Raw genomic sequence first — 20,359 nt, 5'->3', positions numbered from 1 at the left:
GGTAGTACGCCCCGCACCTATCATGCTGTCTTCTCATGGTAGTACGCCCCGCACTTGTCATGCAGTCTTCTCATGGTAGTACGCCTGCACTTGTCATGCTGTCTTCTCATGGTAGTACACTGTGCACCTGTCATGCTGTCTTCTCATGGTAGCACGCCCTGCACTTGTCATGCTGTCTTCTCATGGTAGTACGCCCGCACTTGTCATGCTGTCTTCTCATGGTAGTACGCCCTGCACTTGTCATGCTGTCTTCTCCTAGAAGTGCGCCCCGCACTTGTCATGCTGTCTTCTCATGGTAGCACGCCCTGCACCTGTCATGCTGTCTTCTCATGGTAGCACGCCCTGCACTTGTCATGCTGTCTTCTCATGGTAGCACGCCCTGCACCTGTCATGCTGTCTTCTCATGGTAGTACGCCCCGCACTTGTCATGCTGTCGGCTCTTGGTAGTGCGCCCTGCACCTGTCATGCTGTCTTCTCATGGTAGTACGCCCGCACTTGTCATGCTGTCTTCTCATGGTAGTACGCCCGCACTTGTCATGCTGTCGGCTCTTGGTAGTGCGCCCTGCACCTGTCATGCTGTCTTCTCATGGTAGTACGCCCTGCACTTGTCATGCTGTCTTCTCATGGTAGTACGCCCTGCACTTGTCATGCTGTCTTCTCATGGTAGTACGCCCTGCACCTGTCATGCTGTCTTCTCGTGGATGTGCGCCCCGCACTTGTCATGCTGTCTTCTCGTGGAAGTGCGCCCCGCACTTGTCATGCTGTCTTCTCATGGTAGTGCGCCCCGCACTTGTCATGCTGTCTTCTCATGGTAACACGCCCTGCGCCTGGCATGCTGTCTTCTCATGGTAGCACGCCCCGCACTTGTCATGCTGTCTTCTCCTGGAAGTGCGCCCCGCACTTGTCATGCTGTCTTCTCATGGTAGTACGCCCTGCACCTGTCATGCTGTCTTCTCATGGTAGTACGCCCTGCACTTGTCATGCTGTCTTCTCATGGTAGTACACTGTGCACCTGTCATGCTGTCTTCTCATGGTAGCACGCCCTGCACTTGTCATGCTGTCTTCTCATGGTAGCACGCCCCGCACCTGTCATGCTGTCTTCTCATGGTAGTACGCCCTGCACCTGTCATGCTGTCTTCTCATGGTAGTACGCCTGCACCTGTCATGCTGTCTTCTCATGGTAGTACGCCCCGCACTTGTCATGCTGTCTTCTCATGGTAGTACGCCCTGCACCTGTCATGCTGTCTTCTCATGGTAGTACGCCCCGCACTTGTCATGCTGTCTTCTCATGGTAGTACGCCCCGCACTTGTCATGCTGTCTTCTAATGGTAGCACTCCCTGCACCTGTCATGCTGTCTTCTCATGGTAGCACGCCCTGCACTTGTCATGCTGTCTTCTCATGGTAGCACGCCCTGCACCTGTCATGCTGTCGGCTCTTGGTAGTGCGCCCTGCACTTGTCATGCTGTCTTCTCATGGTAGCACGCCCTGCACCTGTCATGCTGTCTTCTCATGGTACTACGCCCGCACTTGTCATGCTGTCTTCTCATGGTAGCACGCCCTGCACCTGTCATGCTGTCTTCTCATGGAAGCGCGCCCTGCACTTGTCATGCTGTCTTCTCATGGTAGTACGCCCTGCACTTGTCATGCTATCTTCTCATGGTAGCACGCCCTGCACCTGTCATGCTGTCTTCTCATGGTAGTACGCCCCGCACTTGTCATGCTGTCTTCTCATGGTAGTACGCCCTGCACTTGTCATGCTGTCGGCTCTTGGTAGTGCGCCCTGCACTTGTCATGCTGTCTTCTCATGGTAGTACGCCCTGCACTTGTCATGCTGTCTTCTCATGGTAGTACGCCCTGCACTTGTCATGCTGTCTTCTCATGGTAGTACGCCCTGCACCTGTCATGCTGTCTTCTCATGGTAGTACGCCCGCACTTGTCATGCTATCTTCTCATGGTAGTGCGCCCTGCTCCTGTCATGCTGTCGGCTCTTGGTAGTACGCCCTGCACCTGTCATGCTGTCTTTTCATGGTAGTACGCCCGCACTTGTCATGCTGTCTTCTCATGGTAGTACGCCCGCACTTGTCATGCTGTCGGCTCTTGGTAGTGCGCCCTGCACCTGTCATTTTGTCTTCTCATGGTAGTGCGCCCTGCACCTGTCATGCTGTCTTCTCATGGTAGTACGCCCTGCACTTGTCATGCGGTCTTCTCATGGTAGTACGCCCTGCACCTGTCATGCTATCTTCTCATGGTAGTGCGCCCGCACTTGTCATGCTGTCTTCTCATGGTAATACGCCCTGCACCTGTCATGCTGTCTTCTCATGGTAGTACGCCCTGCACCTGTCATGCTGTCTTCTCTTGGTAGTGCGCCCCGCACCTGTCATGCTGTCGGCTCTTGGTAGTGCGCCCTGCACTTGTCATGCTGTCTTCTCATGGTAGCACGCCCTGCACCTGTCATGCTGTCTTCTCATGGTTCTACGCCCCGCACTTGTCATGCTGTCTTCTCATGGTAGCACGCCCTGCACCTGTCATGCTGTCTTCTCATGGAAGTGCGCCCTGCACTTGTCATGCTGTCTTCTCATGGTAGTACGCCCTGCACCTGTCATGCTATCTTCTCATGGTAGCACGCCCTGCACCTGTCATGCTGTCTTCTCATGGTTGCACGCCCTGCACCTGTCATGCTGTCTTCTCATGGTAGTGCGCCCTGCACTTGTCCTGCACTTGTCATGCTGTCTTCTCTTGGAAGTGCGCCCTTCACCTGTCATGCTGTCTTCTCGTGGAAGTGCGCCCTTCACCTGTCATGCTGTCTTCTCGTGGAAGTGCGCCCTTCACCTGTCATGATGTCTTCTCGTGGAAGTGCGCCCCGCACTTGTCATGCTGTCTTCTCATGGTAGTACGCCCCGCACTTGTCATGCTGTCTTCTCATGGTAGTACGCCCTGCACCTGTCATGCTGTCTTCTCATGGTAGTACGCACCGCACTTGTCATGCTGTCTTCTCGTGGAAGTGCGCCCTGCACCTGTCATGCTGTCTTCTCATGGTAGCACGCCCTGCACCTGTCATGCTGTCTTCTCATGGTAGTGCGCCCTGCACCTGTCATGCTGTCTTCTCATGGTAGTGCGCCCTGCACTTGTCATGCTGTCTTCTCGTGGAAGTACGCCCGCACTTGTCATGCTGTCTTCTCATGGTAGCACGCCCTGCACTTGTCATGCTGTCTTCTCATGGTAGTGCGCCCTGCACCTGTCATGCTGTCTTCCCATGGTAGCACGCCCTGCACCTGTCATGCTGTCTTCTCATGGTAGTACGCCCTGCACCTGTCATGCTGTCTTCTCGTGGAAGTGCGCCCTGCACCTGTCATGCTGTCTTCTCATGGTAGTGCGCCCTGCACCTGTCATGCTGTCTTCTCATGGTAGTGCGCCCTGCACTTGTCATGCTGTCTTCTCGTGGAAGTACGCCCCGCACTTGTCATGCTGTCTTCTCATGGTAGTACGCCCCGCACTTGTCATGCTGTCTTCTCATGGTAGTACGCCCGCACTTGTCATGCTGTCTTCTCATGGTATCACGCCCTGCACCTGTCATGCTGTCTTCTCATGGTATTACGCCCTGCACCTGTCATGCTGTCTTCTCGTGGAAGTGCGCCCTGCTCCTGTCATGCTGTCTTCTCTTGGAAGTGCGCCCGCACCTGTCATGCTGTCTTCTCTTGGAAGTGCGCCCGCACCTGTCATGCTGTCTTCTCATGGAAGTGCGCCCCGCACCTGTCATGCTGTCTTCTCATGGTAGTACGCCCTGCACCTGTCATGCTGTCTTCTCATGGAAGTACGCCCTGCACCTGTCATGCTGTCTTCTCATGGTAGCATGCCCTGCACTTGTCATGCTGTCTTCTCGTGGTAGTGCGCCCCGCACTTGTCCTGCACTTGTCATGCTGTCTTCTCGTGGAAGTGCGCCCCGCACTTGTCATGCTGTCTTCTCATGGTAGTACGCCCCGCACTTGTCATGCTGTCTTCTCGTGGAAGTGCGCCCTGCACCTGTCATGCTGTCTTCTCGTGGAAGTGCGCCCTTCACCTGTCATGCTGTCTTCTCGTGGAAGTGCGCCCCGCACTTGTCATGCTGTCTTCTCGTGGAAGTGCGCCCCGCACTTGTCCTGCACTTGTCATGCTGTCTTCTCTTGGAAGTGCGCCCTTCACCTGTCATCCTGTCTTCTCGTGGAAGTGCGCCCTTCACCTGTCATGCTGTCTTCTCGTGGAAGTGCGCCCTTCACCTGTCATGCTGTCTTCTCGTGGAAGTGCACCCGCACTTGTCCTGCACCTGTCATGCTGTCTGCTCATGGTAGTACGCCCTGCACTTGTCATGCTGTCTTCTCGTGGAAGTGCGCCCTGCACTTGTCATGCTGTCTTCTCGTGGAAGTGCGCCCCGCACCTGTCATGCTGTCTTCTCGTGGAAGTGCGCCCCGCACCTGTCATGCTGTCTTCTCGTGGAAGTGCGCCCGCACCTGTCATGCTGTCTTCTCGTGGAAGTGCGCCCCGCACCTGTCATGCTGTCTTCTCGTGGAAGTGCGCCCCGCACCTGTCATGCTGTCTTCTCGTGGAAGTGCGCCCCGCACTTGTCATGCTGTCTTCTCGTGGAAGTTCGCCCCGCACCTGTCATGCTGTCTTCTCGTGGTAGCACGCCCTGCACCTGTCATGCTGTCTTCTCATGGTAGTGCGCCCCGCACCTGTCATGCTGTCTTCTCGTGGAAGTGCGCCCCGCACCTGTCATGCTGTCTTCTAATGGTAGCACGCCCTGCACCTGTCATGCTGTCTTCTCATGGTAGTGCGCCCCGCACCTGTCATGCTGTCTTCTCATGGTAGTACGCCCCGCCATGCTCTCTGCTTGCACAAGGGCCTGTTACTGTGGCAGCAGTGAAGTGAGAGCAGCAGATGCTGCAGGAAACACCTCGTTGTGGAGGAGGTGTTTGTGAGACGCCGAGAACTATTAATAGGACTCTGGGCTCTGAGAGGGTCCGTTAAAGACTGAAAAAAGCCAAAAGAGAGAGATGAGCCAGGGTGACCAGGAAGGATGGCGGGACATGGGCAAGATAAAATACTGCGCTAAACCTCTTCCTTCTGAATATTGACCCCTCAACATTAACACTATGCTTGATAAACTGAAAGAATGGAGTCACCTGGTGGGCAGTATCAGAAACAGATCATTCACGGTGACAGAGAGATGCACATGGTGCGTGCCCTCTTCTGCCCACTCTCTTATCTGGTACATTGTGTTCCACAGATGCTGAAGAGAAGATCTGTAATGTCTACAAACACTCACTCAATCATGGATTTTTAAAGCGCTGTTAATCACCTGCAGGGTCTCAAGGCGCTTCCTCTTATTCTTCCCTCCTAGGCAAAAACTCGTTGCCCACAACACTGACCTCCGCAGAGTAATGCCATGCTGCTGTCTGAGCTCGCAGGTAGGATAGAAGGCAGTGCCCAGAGAACCGGACAAGGTGACCATAGATCTCTTCAAAGAATCCTATTGTGCAGTCAACTATGCTTTCCTAGCACCAAAGAACCTCTGACACCTTACACTGAGCCCCTCAAGTTCCAAATGAGCTCTTCGGGCTTGAGTCAGTGCACAGTTCTCTACTTGTCCTCGACAGGTGCCGGTCCAGGAGATCCAGGGTCGACTGACTCTGTCCTGCCCTCGGCTTCCCGACAGTTTGAGATTTCTGTAGAGTTCTGATGATACCTAAATGATATATGAAGTAGCTCCTGTCTGTCGAGTTACATTCTTGGGCCTATGGGGAGTGTGTACAGTGAGTTACTCCTTACTAAATTTTTTTGTGATATTTTGTTTATTTTAGATGTGATATTCATACACTGATGGACTTAGCTTTTGAGCGGACAGCTTACGTTGAGCATTTTTCGGATTTGGGCCCGTGGGCACATGGTGATTAGAGCTCTTGAGTTGCTGGTGTTGTTTTACAGGGTATAAAGACTTTGATTTTGTTACTTTTCACAGGCTCGTGTCCTGGATGTTAATAATAGCGTAAAGTGAGCGGGATTTTCAGGGTTTTTCTGTCTATTTACACACCTTTCACTTTTCAGTTCTGTTTTATTTACTTCTTATGACTTGTGGATCTCAGCAGATCTAGTGTGTCACATTAGGTGAATCCTAACTTATGCTGTAGCATGTACGGTACTTGGATTATGTCTGTCACAAGCATGGATGAACCTTACATTAATAACAAATATGGGATTGCGTTAGAAATGGCCCTTTCTGCAGGGTTATCCCCAAACTTTTTACCTTTCTCCTATTTTTCTGACCCTCTCTTTGTTGGCTTTAGGCCTCTGGGCACTTTACCAATGTTAATCAGTGCCAAAGTGCATGTGGTCTCACCCCTACAACTAGGCATAATTGCTTTACACCTGTTTGGCGTATTTCATTTACCTGCAAGTCCTGTAAAGTGGTATACCATATACTCAGGGCCTGTAAATGAAATACTACTAGTGGGCCTGCAGCGTTGATTATGCCACCCACAGGAGTAGGTTTTCAAACCTGTCTCAGGTTTGTCACTGCAGGGCCTGTGTGCGCAGTTTACTGTCACACTGACTTGGCCAGTCAGACCACTTGCCAAGGCCTAAACTCCCTTTGTAGTGCACCTGACTCACCCCCGATGTAGGCCCTAGATAGCCCTAGGACAGGGTGATGTGTATGTAAAAGATAGGACACATGTTTTTTTGTGTTACATGTCCTAGTAGTGACAAACAACCTGTTTTGTTTTTCACTACTGTAAGTGCTGCTCCTCTCACAGGTTTGCATAGGGAATTCCCTTATATATATCTAAGAGGTAATTTCTGATCTGTACGGACTAGCATGGGCATGTTTGGTACGTTTGGAATGGTACTGAGAAATCCTGCTTACTGGTGTAGGTTCATTTTACATTATTGTTTTAGAAATGCCCCTTTTAGAAAGTGGGCGTTTCTCTGTGCGTATAACTATTGTGATTTGCGGCCTGACTCCAATCCTTGCCTATAGGAGAAGGACAGCTACACTTTGTACATACTCTCCAGACAGCCATCCATCAGGGAGGGTTAGGCGTGACAGGATTACATCTGCATTTATCTACATACTGATGGTCTTCCTGGGCTGGGAGAGAGGGAGGGGTGTTCACTCATTACACTTGAATAGGCTGTGTTCTGCCCTCACACAAAGGGCTTGTGTACCCCCTAATAATATCTCAAACCAGATTAGGGGAGAAGGGAAATTCTTGGAACTGGTGAGACCTACCTGGAACCTGCTCCCACCTTCTAGAAGCTGGGCACCTGGGGTATAAGTACAGGGGCTCTTGCTCCATGATTTTTAGAGCACCTTTGGAACTGGGACTGAACCTCTGCCAGAAGGACTGCTGGACTCCACAAAGAGACTCATCTGGACTGCTCTTCTGTGGTTGCCCTGCTGTCTACAGGATGGCATAAAGGATGCCCTGGATTACTTTTCTGCTTGTTTCCCTGGTGCCAGCCTGCTTCTTGACTGTGGGTCACCAGCTCCTGGGGGAACTACCAGGAGGAAGTGCCATTGTTTGCCCTGTTCTGCTGGCCTGCCTGTCCCTGTTTGGTTCCCCCCGTAAGTGTTCTCTGCTGAGCGCAGCAGGTGGAGAGGCTGGGTTGGTGCCCCTAGTATCATAGTGTCTGTTGAGCAACTCAGTTTCACTATTTTTGGTGCGCCACTTAGTGCATAGTGAGCGCTTCTTTCGGCTGTCAGCACTAAGGTGGCACCTCATTCTGCATGTGGTGCTCGCTGCTTGCCAGGATCAGAAAGTGTCTCTTTGCCCCACTGTTGCACTCTGCCTAGGAGCTGATGGTGGATGCTCCATTCTGGGAAACAAGTGCTTGGTGGGAGCTTCAGTCCTAATTCACTTGCACTTCACTGCCGCAGCACCGCCTGGACCCTGTGCGGCCTCGAGAGGAGGAAGGAGACCGTCATGGGAGTCCAACTTCACCAACTGGACCCTGTGCGGCCTCAAGAGGAGGAAGGAGACCGTCAGGAGAGTCCAGCTTCACCGCCTGGACCCTCTGCGGCCTCGAGAGGAGGAAGGAGACCTTCAGGAGAGTCCAACTTCACCGCCTGGACCCTGTGCGGCCTCGAGAGGAGGAAGGAGACCATCAGGGGAGTCCAAGTTCACCGCTTGAACCCTGTTCAGCCTCGACAGGAGGAATGAGACCGTCAGGGGAGTCCAACTTCAGCGCTTGGACCCTGTGCGGCTTCGAGAGGAGGAAGGAGACCATCAGGGGAGTCCAAGTTCACCGCTTGAACCCTGTTCAGCCTCGAGAGGAGGAATGAGACCATCAGGGGGGTCCAACTTCAGCGCCGCCTGGACCCTATGCAGCCTCGAGAGGAGGAAGGAGACCGCCAGGGGAGTCCAAGTTCACCGCTTGAACCCTGTTCAGCCTCGAGAGGAGGAATGAGACCATCAGGGGGGTCCAACTTCAGCGCCGCCTGGACCCTATGCAGCCTCGAGAGGAGGAAGGAGACCGTCAGGGGAGTCAAAGTTCACCACCTTCACCCTGTGCAGCCTCGAGAGGAGAAAGAGACCGTCAGGGGAGTCCAATTTCACCGCCTGGACCCTGTGCAGCCTCGAGAGGAGGAAGGAGACCGTCAGGGGAGTCCAAGTTCACCGTCACAGCAAACACCTGGACCCTGTGCGGCCTCGAGAGGAGGAAAGAGACCGTCAGGGGAGTCCAACTTCACCGCTTGGACCCTGTGCAGCCTCAAGAGGAGGAAGGAGACTGTCAGGGGAGTCCAAGTTCAACGCCGCGGGGCCATGTGCAGCCTCGAGAGGGAGCGCCAAGGGTGAGTGGAAGCAAGGGAGAGGAATGGAACTCAAGTAAGCCACTGCACCACACGGCCCACCCACAAGTATTTCAGCTGCCTTGTAATGGAGCACGGAGGGACTTCGTTCACTGAGATCGTCTTCTGACCACTTGTCCCTGCAGCCGCTGCGCCCACGCGTGTGGGCAGCTACTACTGGATCGATTCTGAACACATGGACCCGAGGAGGGGTACCTGCGAACCTCTGTTGTGTGCGTGCACACCCGCCCCCCTCCCCCTTTCTCATTACTTTGGGGATTTGTGGCGTCATGTAGGGAGGAAAACCCTCAACATAGTCTCCCACCTGACAACATTCCTGAATTATTGAAATCAACCATATTCTGCGTAGTAGGTGCGCAGGCCTACATGATCCTGTGTGTCAAATTACCCTTGTTTCATGGAAATGATGATTTATGATGTTTTTGGGATCTGCTTACTGTTACAGATTCATGCCCCTGAATGAGGGTTCTTTGATAGCTTGTCTCGTAAGTCACCAATACCCAAGCAGAGAGCAAGAATGATAAACTATGTGCAGCATTCATCACTTATGATACTCTTGGACTAAGATATTGATAGTCACAATATAGATACATATTTGTTTATTATCCTGTGTGGAGTCTCTTGTGGTGTATTAATTGTGTCAATGGTACGAGTGTGTTGCCCAAACCCTTTACACATGACCTCTGGGATAAGCCTGACTGCTTGTGCCAAGCTACCAGAGGATGAGCTCAGGTTCTCTTGGGTGTGTAACTTACTTGCCCTAACTAGAGTGGTGGGTTCTGACTGGCTGAGGTGTCTACTGTAGCCAACCAGGAACCCAATTGCTAACAAATATTCTCTTTGGTTCATCTCTTAGTACAGTATTTCCTTTTGGCTAGTGGTACTTTAGGTTAAGTTATACTTGGGCAAAGGTCTTTCTTTTTCCCACTAGTTTTCCACTGTTAGTTTTAATATGATATATTAGCGTATTATTACTTTTCTGTAGCCCTGAGTAAGTCCATTGGAAACTATTTACCAGCGACAAAACGTGCTGGCTAGTGTTACAAAGAATGTGTACATTAAGGATATGATGGTCGTGTCTCTGTAAATAAAATCCTAAGGAGATTCTTTATCTAAGGTTTGAACCCTTTGGTTCTGGAGTGCTCGGGGATCGACCCTTATTTCATGGACATTGTCCTCTCTGAGGGTATCTTGGTGGCATTTCTCCCCCTCTGGAGCCCCTGATTCCGGACCTTAGTATTATAATTTGTTGTGCTCACCGGTTTGTCATATTGTGATATAACATTTGGAACACCAGGTTTGTTTGCGCGTTTCTTCGCAAACACACACGCCACATGTCACAGAGCTTCCGGTTTCTTTTCTCATAAGCTTTTGTTAAAGGTGCTTTGATGGCATTTTTCCCAAACTTCGTTCAGTTCAAAATGTCCTGAGCTCACAGGTTCAGCGACAGGTGGCCACTAAGAGATCAGGACATGCGGATGAAACAGACCCACAACCAAAGGTCCATTTGTAAGTGAAAGTGTGTTGACTAAACTTCAGTAACCATGCTATGCCTTTACCATGTGATGAAAAGGTTTACAGCACTTAATGGTCCACCAGCGGCGGCGGGTGCTTCTCCGGCCTCTACACTCTGTTAGGAGCTTTGTTAATTTGTTTTTCCTGTTATAAATTATAGTTGTAAATCCCTGAAATGGGGAATCTTTATCTCATAAGAGTTTTTTTTGCAGTCTGTAGCTTACTAAGGTGGCTCTCTTCAGGTCTAATCGCGGGTTCCCTAAAAAGAAGACGGGACCCCCTTAGTTATGTCCTGGGAATTTGTAAGGAGGCCAAGTTATTCAGGTTTTCCCTCCGGAGTGGAGAATAACATGGTTGCAGGAATACCAGGCGTAATTGCCCATACTTCCCCCCCTTGCGGAGGGAAACTGCGAGAAGGTAGCCTCTTTCTAGCCTTGTTACCCACACTTTTGGCCTGTTTGTGAGTATATATCAGGGTGTTTTCACTGTCTCACTGGGATCCTGCTAGCCAGGGCCCAGTGCTCATAGTGAAAACCCTATGTTTTCAGTGTGTTTGTTATGTGTCACTGGGACCCTGCTAGCCAGGAACCCAGTGCTCATAGTTTGTGGCCTATATGTATGTGTTCCCTGTGTGATGCCTAACTGTCTCACTGAGGCTCTGCTAACCAGAGCCTCAGTGGTTATGCTCTCTCATTTCTTTCAAATTGTCACTAACAGGCTAGTGACCAATTTTACCAATTTACATTGGCTTACTGGAACACCCTTATAATTCCCTAGTATATGGTACTAAGGTACCCAGGGTATTGGGGTTCCAGGAGATCCCTATGGGCTGCAGCATTTCTTTTGCCACCCATAGGGAGCTCTGACAATTCTTACACAGGCCTGCCACTGCAGCCTGAGTGAAATAATGCACACATTATTTCACAGCCATTTTCACTGCACTTAAGTAACTTATAAGTCACCTATATGTCTAACCTTTACCTGGTAAAGGTTAGGTGCAAAGTTACTCAGTGTGAGGGCACCTGGCACTAGCCAAGGTGCCCCCACATTGTTCAGGGCCAATTCCCCGGACTTTGTGAGTGCGGGGACACCATTACACGTGTGCACTACATATAGGTCAATACCTATATGTAGCTTCACAATGGTAACTCCGAATATGGCCATGTAACATGTCTGAGATCACGGAATTGTCCCCCATGCCAAATATGGTATTGGGGTTCCAATTCCATGCACCCCCGGGGTTCCACTATGGACCCCGGGTACTGCCAAACTAGCTCTCTGGGGTTTTCACTGCAGCTACAGCTGCTGCCAACCCACAGACAGGTTCCTGCCCCCCTGGGGCTTGGGCAGCCCAGTCCCAGGAAGGCAGAACAAAGAATTTCCTCTGAGAGAGGGTGTTACACCCTCTCCCTTTGGAAATATGTGTTAAAGGCTGGGGAGGGGTAGCCTCCACCAGCCTCTGGAAATGCTTTGAAGGGCACAGATGATGCCCTCCTTGCATATGCCAGTTTACACCGGTTCAGGGAACCCCCAGTCCCTGCTCTGGTGCGAAACTGGACAAAGGAAAGGGGAGTGACCACTCCCCTGTCCATCACCACCCCAGGGGTGGTGCCCAGAGCTCCTCCAGTGTGTCCCAGACGTCTGCCATCCTGAATGCAGAGGTGTGAGGGCACAATGGAGGCCTCTGAGTAGCCATTGCCAGCAGGTGACATCAGAGACCCCTTCCGATAGGTGCTTACCTGACTAGGTGGCCAATCCTCCTCTGAGGGATATCTAGGGTCTCTCCAGTGGGCTTTTCCTCAGATAACGAATGCAAGAATTCACCAGAGTTCCTCTGCACCTCTCTCTTTGACTTCTGCCAAGGATCAACTGCTGACTGCTCCAGGACACCTGCAAAACTGCAACAAAGTAGCAAAAAGAGTCCCAGCAACATTGTAGCGCCTAATCCTGTCGACTGTTACCTGGTGATGCATGCTCTGAGGGCTGTCTGCCTTCACCCTGCACTGGAAGCCAAGAAGAAATCTCCCATGGGTCGACAGAATCTTCCCCCTGCTTCAGCAGGCACCAAACTTCAGCATCACTGGTCCTCTGGGTCCACTCTTATCCTGACTAGCCTGGTCCCTGGAACACAGGAGCTGGACCCAAGTGACCCAGACTGTTCAGTGGTCCATCTATCCAAATTTGGTGGAGGTAAGTCCTTGCCTCCCCTCCCCAGACAGTAATCCTGTGCACAGCGTATTCTACAGCTACAAGGGCTTCTGTGCACATTTCCACAAAATCCTGCATGCACAGCCAAGCCTAGGTCCCCGGCACTCTGTCCTGTGATGCTCAGCTCCCTGAGTTGATCTCCGGCTTCGTGGGACCCTCTTTTGCAGTGTTGAGACAACCGCTGTGTTCAGACTTCTTGAACCCGTGTTTAAGTACTTCTGCGAGTGCTACCTTCTTGTTCGTGGGCTCTCTACGTTGCTGAGGCCCCCTCTGTCTCCTCTCCCAAGTGACAACATCATGGTCCTTCCTGGGTCTGGGAAGCACCATTTTTCCTCAACCGCGACTCTTGCAGCTAGCAAGACTTGTTTGCGGTATTTTGCCAAGGAAACAACTCTGCATCCTCCAGCACGCCATAGGACATCTTCTGCACGAAGGAGAAGTTCCTAGCACCTTCCATTGTTGCAGAATCTTCAGCTTCTTCCATCCGGAGGCAGCTATTTTGCACCTTCATCCGGGGTTTAGTGGGCTCCTGTCCCCCAGGACACTTTCACGACTCTTGGAATTGGTCCCCTTCCTTTGCAGGTCCTCAGGTCCAGGAATCCATCTTCAGTGCTTTGCAGTCTGTTGTAGTCTTTGCAAAATCCTCTATCACAACTCTAGTGTGTTTCTGGGGAAATAGCAGTATTTTACTCCTACTTTCCAGGGTCTTGGGGTGGGGTATCTTGGACACCCTTAGTGTATTCTTACACTCCTAGCGACCCTCCACAGATTACACTAGCCTAGGGGTCCATTTGTGGTTCGCATTCCACTTTCTTAGTATATGCTTTGTGTTGCCCCTAGGCCTATTGCATTCTATTGTATTCTGTTTGCACTACTTTCTGACTGTTTTACTTACCTGATTTTTGGTTTGTGTGTATATTTTGTGTATTTTACTTACCTCCTAAGGGAGTATTTCCTCTGAGATACTTTTGGCATATTGGCACTAAAATAAAGTAGCTTTATTTTTAGTAACTCTGAGTATTGTGTTTTCTTATGATATAGTGCTATATGATATAAGTGATATAGTAGGAGCTGTGCATGTCTCCTAGTTCAGCCTAAGCTGCTCTGCTATAGCTACCTCTATCAGCCTAAGCTGCTAGAACACCTCTAGTCTACTAATAAGGGATAAATGGACCTGGCACAGGTGTAAGTACCACAAGGTACCCACTATAAGCCAGGCCAGCCTCCTACAGAAACTCATATTACTTACATGGAGTGGTGGTAAATGAGTATAGGACCTCTTCTCTCAGCCAGGGTGGCAGAAAGGCACATTGAGTTTAGATTCAGCCAGGGCACTTTTCCTGCTCCCTCTTGCTCCTGTGTGTGGGCAAGGGCTGGCTGGAGTAGCTACCCTCAGGTGTAGACAAAGCTCTGGGTCCACTGTCTCAGAACCTGGATTTATGTGGGTGTAGATTTTACCAACCCAATAATTCTGTGCACAGGAAAGTTGTTATTGCCCAGTGCAGTGCCTGCTCCAGGTAACTCAGCAAGGGGGCTTTGATTGTAACACTGTCTAGATACTTGCAGATGTTGTATGTCTTGAAGACTCAAGTTACTTCTCTCCCATGTGCGTTGGCCATCCTTGAAGCTTCACACATTGACCTTTTCTCTGTTCCTCTTGCAGGTCTGATGTGGTCGTCCTATGTTTTTCCTTGGCAAATCCCAATTCTCTACGGCACGTGAAGACCATGTGGTACCCCGAGATCAAGCACTTTTGCCCACGCACGCCCATCGTCCTAGTGGGATGCCAGTTGGACCTGCGCTACGCTGATCTTGATGCTGTCAACCGAGCCCGGCGGCCACTGGCGAAGTAAGAAGAATGGAGGCGGGGATCTGGGTCATACGCCTACCCCGAAGGGCATAAAGCGCAAGCAGATTCCCACCGGGGGGGAGGAGCCAGCTTACCTAAACAGGGCCCGCCCACTGGGCAGTACCGGTGGGCATGAAGCAGCAGTGTAATCTGGAAGAGTGCCCAGCAGTGGGTATGGCCCACAGCAGATTTGGTGCCACCCCATAGTCCAGTAGTCCTCTCTCCTGCGTTTCAGTTAGAGCTGTCTCCAAGGATGGGCGCGCCCCAGAGTAGTGCAGTCTCATTCAGCCTTGCCCTTGTGAGGAGGTGGGTAGAAGTTCACCAGCTGGACCTTTGACCTGGGTCCCTGTAGAGTCCAGTAGATGAGCCGAGGCCCAGTGGGAGTAGATGAGCCATTGTCATGGTCTTTAAAGATTCCCTGGTGAGTAGAGGTGGGTCACAGATCTGGTTGGCTAGCTTGCTTTATGAAGAGAGGAGCCTAGGGTGGGTCCCTCCTCCTGAGAGCCCGGGTTAGGGCAGCTGCATGATGTCCGTTTAGTTGTGGGCTTGCAGGTCAGTGCTGCGATTGCACACTTTACTCTGGTGTATGTGGTATTACTTAATGTCTAAAGATCCCAGCATGCTTGACTCTTCCCCCTCTCCCCCTCGTTTTGGTCTTGTAGCAGAAGGCTTTTGTTATAGGAGATGATTGCACGTTTAGCGACTTGGCAACCTTGTTAGGCTCTGTGTCTGGTACGTCTCCCTCTGTTTCTCGTCTCCTGCTGGTCATTGACCTTCCAGATTAGATGTCCTCACAAAACATATAAGCTTACCCTCTCGCTCCATTAACACAATCTGCAAAAATATTATCTTGCACTTCTGCTGGCTCTGAATTGCCTGGATGCGGTTTCAGGTGTTTGCAAGTACAAGATTGGCTGTGGAGCACAAATAGATGGTTTAGCCTGAAAGGACCCATCCCCCCTTCTCCCAGGCTTTCCTCCCTCTCTTTGCTACCTTCCCGGGTCCTTTCTCGAAGGAGTAATGCTGGACTGAGCTCATGGACTTCCACTCTAAGCTGCTCCAAGACTTTTAATCTCCTTGCCCCGTGCAAACTTCCCAAAGCATGAACAGCCAGAGAATGACACCTGCTGGATCCCAGGAGGGATCTTTGGCAAAGCTGAATGTGCTGGTGAGTGACTGCGTATCTGGGACTCACTCCTTCGAGCACCATCACCTCCTAGAAGCCAGCCTGTCTTCTCAGCCCTTAAAGTGTTGTCCTGCCACCCTTCGTGTCCGTCTTCCCTCTTTCTGTGCCTGTTTTGTCTCTTGTATGCGCCAGTGCTTGTGTTGTCAATTGACTTTGTGCATACTCACAGCTGCTTTATTGTACACACGTATGTCACCGGTTACTTGTAAATTAGTAAACCTCAGTGCTTCTACCACGAGTACCGCCGTCATTGTGTGATTGGTCATTGATGTGTCTGATGTGTGGAATCTGAGAGATTACCCTCATTTCAATGGTCCTCTCTCCTGGGAGAGCCCAGAGGCCATTCTTCTGTCAAACATTCCCTGGCACCCATCCCTAGGTCCTGCAGCCAGGGGCCAGTCTGCTATCGAACATTCCCTGGCACCCATCCCTAGGTCCTGCAGCCAGGGGCCAGTCTGCTATCAAACATTACCTGGCACCCAGCCCTGGGTCCTGCAGCCAGGGGCCAGTCTGTAATCAAACATTACCTGCACCTAGCCCTGGATCCTGCAGCCAGGGGCTAGTCTGCTATCAGACATTACCTGCCCCCAGCCCTGGGTCCTGCAGCCAGGGGCCAGTCTGCTATCAAACATTACCTGGCACCCAGCCCTAGGTCCTGCAGCCAGGGGCCAGTCTGCTATCAAACATTACCTGCACCCAGCCCTGGATCCTGCAGCCAGGGGCCAGTCTGCTATCAAACATTACCTGCCCCCAGCCCTGGGTCCTGCAGCCAGGGGCCAGTCTGCTATCAAACATTACCTGCACCCAGCCCTGGATCCTGCAGCCAGGGGCCAGTCTGCTATCAAACATTACCTGCCCCCAGCCCTGGGTCCTGCAGCCAGGGCCAGTCTGCTATCAAACATTACCTGGCACCCAGCCCTAGGTCCTGCAGCCAGGGGACAGTCTGCTATCGAACATTACCTGCACCTAGCCATGGGTCCTGGAGCCAGGGGCCAGTCTGCTATCAAACATTACCTGCCCCCAGCCCTGGGTCCTGCAGCCAGGGGCCAGTCTGCTATCAAACATTACCTGCACCCAGCCCTAGGTCCTGCAGCCAGGGGACAGTCTGCTATCGAACATTACCTGCACCCAGCCCTGGGTCCTGGAGCCAGGGGCCAGTCTGCTATCAAACATTACCTGCCCCCAGCCCTGGGCCCTGCAGCCAGGGGCCAGTCTGCTATCAAACATTACCTGCCCCAGCCCTAGGTCCTGCAGCCAGGGGACAGTCTGCTATCGAACATTACCTGCACCAAGCCCTGGGTCCTGGAGCCAGGGGCCAGTCTGCTATCAAACATTACCTGCCCCCAGCCCTGGGTCCTGCAGCCAGGGGCCAGTCTGCTATCGAACATTACCTGGCACCCAGCCCTAGGTCCTGCAGCCAGGGGACAGTCTGCTATCGAACATTACCTGCACCCAGCCCTGGGTCCTGGAGCCAGGGGCCAGTCTGCTATCGAACATTACCTGCACCCAGCCCTGGGTCCTGGAGCCAGGGGGCAGTCTGCTATCAAACATTACCTGCACCCAGTCCTGGGTCCTGCAGCCAGGGGCCAGTCTGCTATCAGACATTACCTGCACCCAGCCGTGGATCCTGCAGCCAGGGGACAGTCTGCTATCAAACATTACCTGGCACCGATCCCTGGGTCCCGCAGCCAGGGGCCAGTCTGCTATCAGACATTACCTGCACCCAGCCCTAGATCCTGCCGCCAGGGGCCAGCCTGCTATCAGACATTACCTGCCCCCAGCCCTGGGACCTGCAACCAGGGGCCAGTCTGCTGTCAAACATTACCTGCACCCAGCCCTGGGTCCTGCAGCCAGGGGCCAGTCAGCTATCAGACATTACCTGGCACCCAGCCTTGGGTCCTGGAGCCAGGGGCCAGTCTGCTATCAGACATTACCTGCGCCCAGCCCTGGGTCCTGCAGCCAGGGGTCAGTCTGCTATCAAACATTACCTGGCACCAATCCCTGGGTCCCGCAGCCAGGGGCCAGTCAGCTATCAAACATTACCTGCACCCAGCCCTGGGTCCTGCAGCCAGGGGACAGTCTGCTGTCAAACATTACCTGCTCCCAGCCCTGTGTCCTGCAGCCAGGGGCCAGTCTGCTATCAAACATTACCTGGCACCGATCCCTGGGTCCTGCAGCCAGGGACCAGTCTGCTATCAGACATTACCTGCACCCAGCCCTGAGTCCTGGAGCCAGGGGCCAGTCTGCTATCAAACATTACCTGCACCCAGCCCTGGGTCCTGCAGCCAGAGGCAGTCGGTGCTGAAGAACAGGTAGAGAACCCTCTGTTATCCTCTGAGATACTCGCTCTCTGTCCTACAGCTAAGTTGGGTTTACGGAATCTGATAAACTGGCCAGAGGCGAGGCTGCTTCAGCTGTGGGTAATGAATCACAGTGTCACGCATTTCGAACAGTGTAGCTCTCTGTATCGGGGCAGGTGGCCACTGGTGCTTAATTTGAACCAGTGGTTTCCGATGCTCGGGACCAGCATTCGATTTTCAGCACCTGCAGCTATAACAGTCGGCCACATGGTGGTGCTGTTTATATAATGTGGATGACCACAAGAACAGATGTGTATTAATTTAGTATCTGACTAATGCCTGCCGCCCAGTGCCTTCTAGCTTTGGGGCCTAGGATAGTCTGAATTGCCGCTCTTGGAAGAGTGTAATGGTTAGTAGTCGGGTTGGTTCTGTGATTGGCAGCACTGGCTGGGACAACGGGTGATGGAAGCTACAGTGGCCTCCTGACGAGGGTCCTGGCAGTTATTGTTTTACAAACTAAGCACTGGCGGCCATTGTGCAGAACAAGGACCATTGGGTCCTCTCGTCCAGGGAGCTCAGTGTTTTTAATCTGTGTGGCCAGAGTGCAGAGAGCTTGAGATCTTCAGGCTAAGTAGGTAGAGAGTGATCATCAGGGAAAGACTGGGTACTGCCAACTATCGAGGAAGCCTCTCGTAGGACGTTGTGTCCTGTTCTCGATGCAGAACATGGTGCCCACATCTCCAGAAGGTTAAATATCGATCTAAGATAATCCATAGGAGAACTTCCATGAGTGTCCAAGGCCTGGATCAGAAATCTTGAGACTCGTCTGAGATGCATCTGAGCTAGAGGATCTCAATGCTTCTTCCCTCTCGAGGCTGTGATAAGAGGCACCTAAATGGCGCTCACTCACATCTTGGTCACTCCAAAGAGGATCAGTAGATGAACAGAACTCCCTGATAATCAAAATCAATGACCTCTAGCTGGAAATTTAACATGAATCATTGAAAATCATCCAATATTAATGTTCAAGTTTTATGTTTACCGAACTAAAACAAGCCCCAATGTTCCGTCTTCGATGTTCATTACTGTATTCAGTGTCTGGTATTGCATGAACAAGAGCTAGCTTTACTGCTAGAGTAAAGCGATGGAGAAAAGGATCTTGGAGAGGCTAGGAAGGGTGGAGCGAGATAAATGGCGTAGGAAGCCCTGTGAATGAAATGATCTTCCCCAGAGTACTCAGTGGCTGCATCAGTGGTGGGTGGTGAGTTCTGGTCTCCACAGGGGTAGGGGGGGGGGGGGGGGGGGGAATCACTAGAGGCAGTGAAGCAGCAAGTCTGGCAGACATAGACCAGGTCAGTGAAAATCACGCGAGTGACCGAAAGAGGATAAAAGATCGAATACATGGTTCACTGTCACAGAGGATGTGTTCCCTGAGGTGCAGTCACCACCCTCATCCTCTCCTCAATGTTTTCATTATTCGAGTGCTTTGAAGAATGCACACTAAGAAGTAAATAGCTTCTAGGAACTTCATCTGTTGTATGAGTTACCACAAGTCCTGGGAGGGTGTGAGGTTGTGAAAAGGGGGCCTTTATGTCTTTCTTCAAGTGGTTTGAAGAATGCACACTAAGAAGTAAATAGCTTCTAGGCGCTTCTTCCGTTGTATGAATTACCACAAGTCCTGGGAGGGTGTGAGGTTGTGAAAAGGGGGCCTTTATGTCATTATTCAAATGCTTTAAAGAATGCACACTAAGAAGTAAATAGCTTTTAGGCGCTTCTTCTGTTGTATGAGTTACCACAAGTCATGGGAGGGTGTGAGGTTGTGAAAAGAGGGCTTTACTATTTTTTTCTGGAGATGTTATCGTAAGATCGAGGTTCCGGTGGGAGTGTAATCTGGAACCTAGTGTGGAGTGGCAGAGATTCCTTCATTTCTAGATGGTGTAACGCGAGAGGTAATGGCAGTTAGGAAGCTTTGCTGGGATCCTTCTGCCAGGCTGCAGCTGGTATCTCAGTGCACTTTTGTAGAATGCCCTGTACTTGAAAGTAAACGTGCCCCTTGGTGAGATGTTTGCGTCTCTGTGTGAAGGCAGAGTCCGGGAACCAGTGTCACTCATCATTAGCATTTTGACTACTTGCTTAGGAGCAGAAGGCTGAGGAGTTGCAATGTCTAAGCATTTACAAAGGATTTGTTTCTTAAAAGTGAGCGTCTAATAATCGCGTGTGCTCTGTGGCTGCGCCTTCACATGCACCTGAATCCTGCGCCTTCATGCATGCTGCGAGCTGCGCCTTCACATGCGCCCGCCAGCTGTACCTCCACGTGCCTGCCAGCTGTGCCTCAACATGTATCCCACCACCTGTGCCTCAACATGTATCCCACCACCTGTACCGCCACACGCGCCTACCAGCTTCGTTTCCACACGCGCCCGCCAGCTGTGCCTCCACACGCGCCTACCAGCTTCGT

General features: G+C 51.8%; 1 protein-coding gene across 1 annotated transcript in view; it reads left to right on the top strand.

Annotated features, from left to right (window-relative positions):
• LOC138250271 (rho-related BTB domain-containing protein 2-like) overlaps positions 1 to 20,359 on the top strand; it is a 384,850-nt gene that overhangs the window by 149,339 nt on the left and 215,152 nt on the right. The window contains exon 4 of the mRNA XM_069205010.1: positions 14,230 to 14,415. Coding sequence (XP_069061111.1) covers positions 14,230 to 14,415 — 186 coding nt within the window. The remainder of the gene's footprint in view (positions 1 to 14,229; positions 14,416 to 20,359) is intronic.

This window comes from Pleurodeles waltl, chromosome 1_1, assembly GCF_031143425.1.
Source record: "Pleurodeles waltl isolate 20211129_DDA chromosome 1_1, aPleWal1.hap1.20221129, whole genome shotgun sequence".
In the NCBI taxonomy this organism is placed as follows: Eukaryota; Metazoa; Chordata; class Amphibia; order Caudata; family Salamandridae; genus Pleurodeles; species Pleurodeles waltl.
Note: the sequence above shows the minus strand (reverse complement) of the source record. Positions and strands in the feature narration are given on the sequence as shown.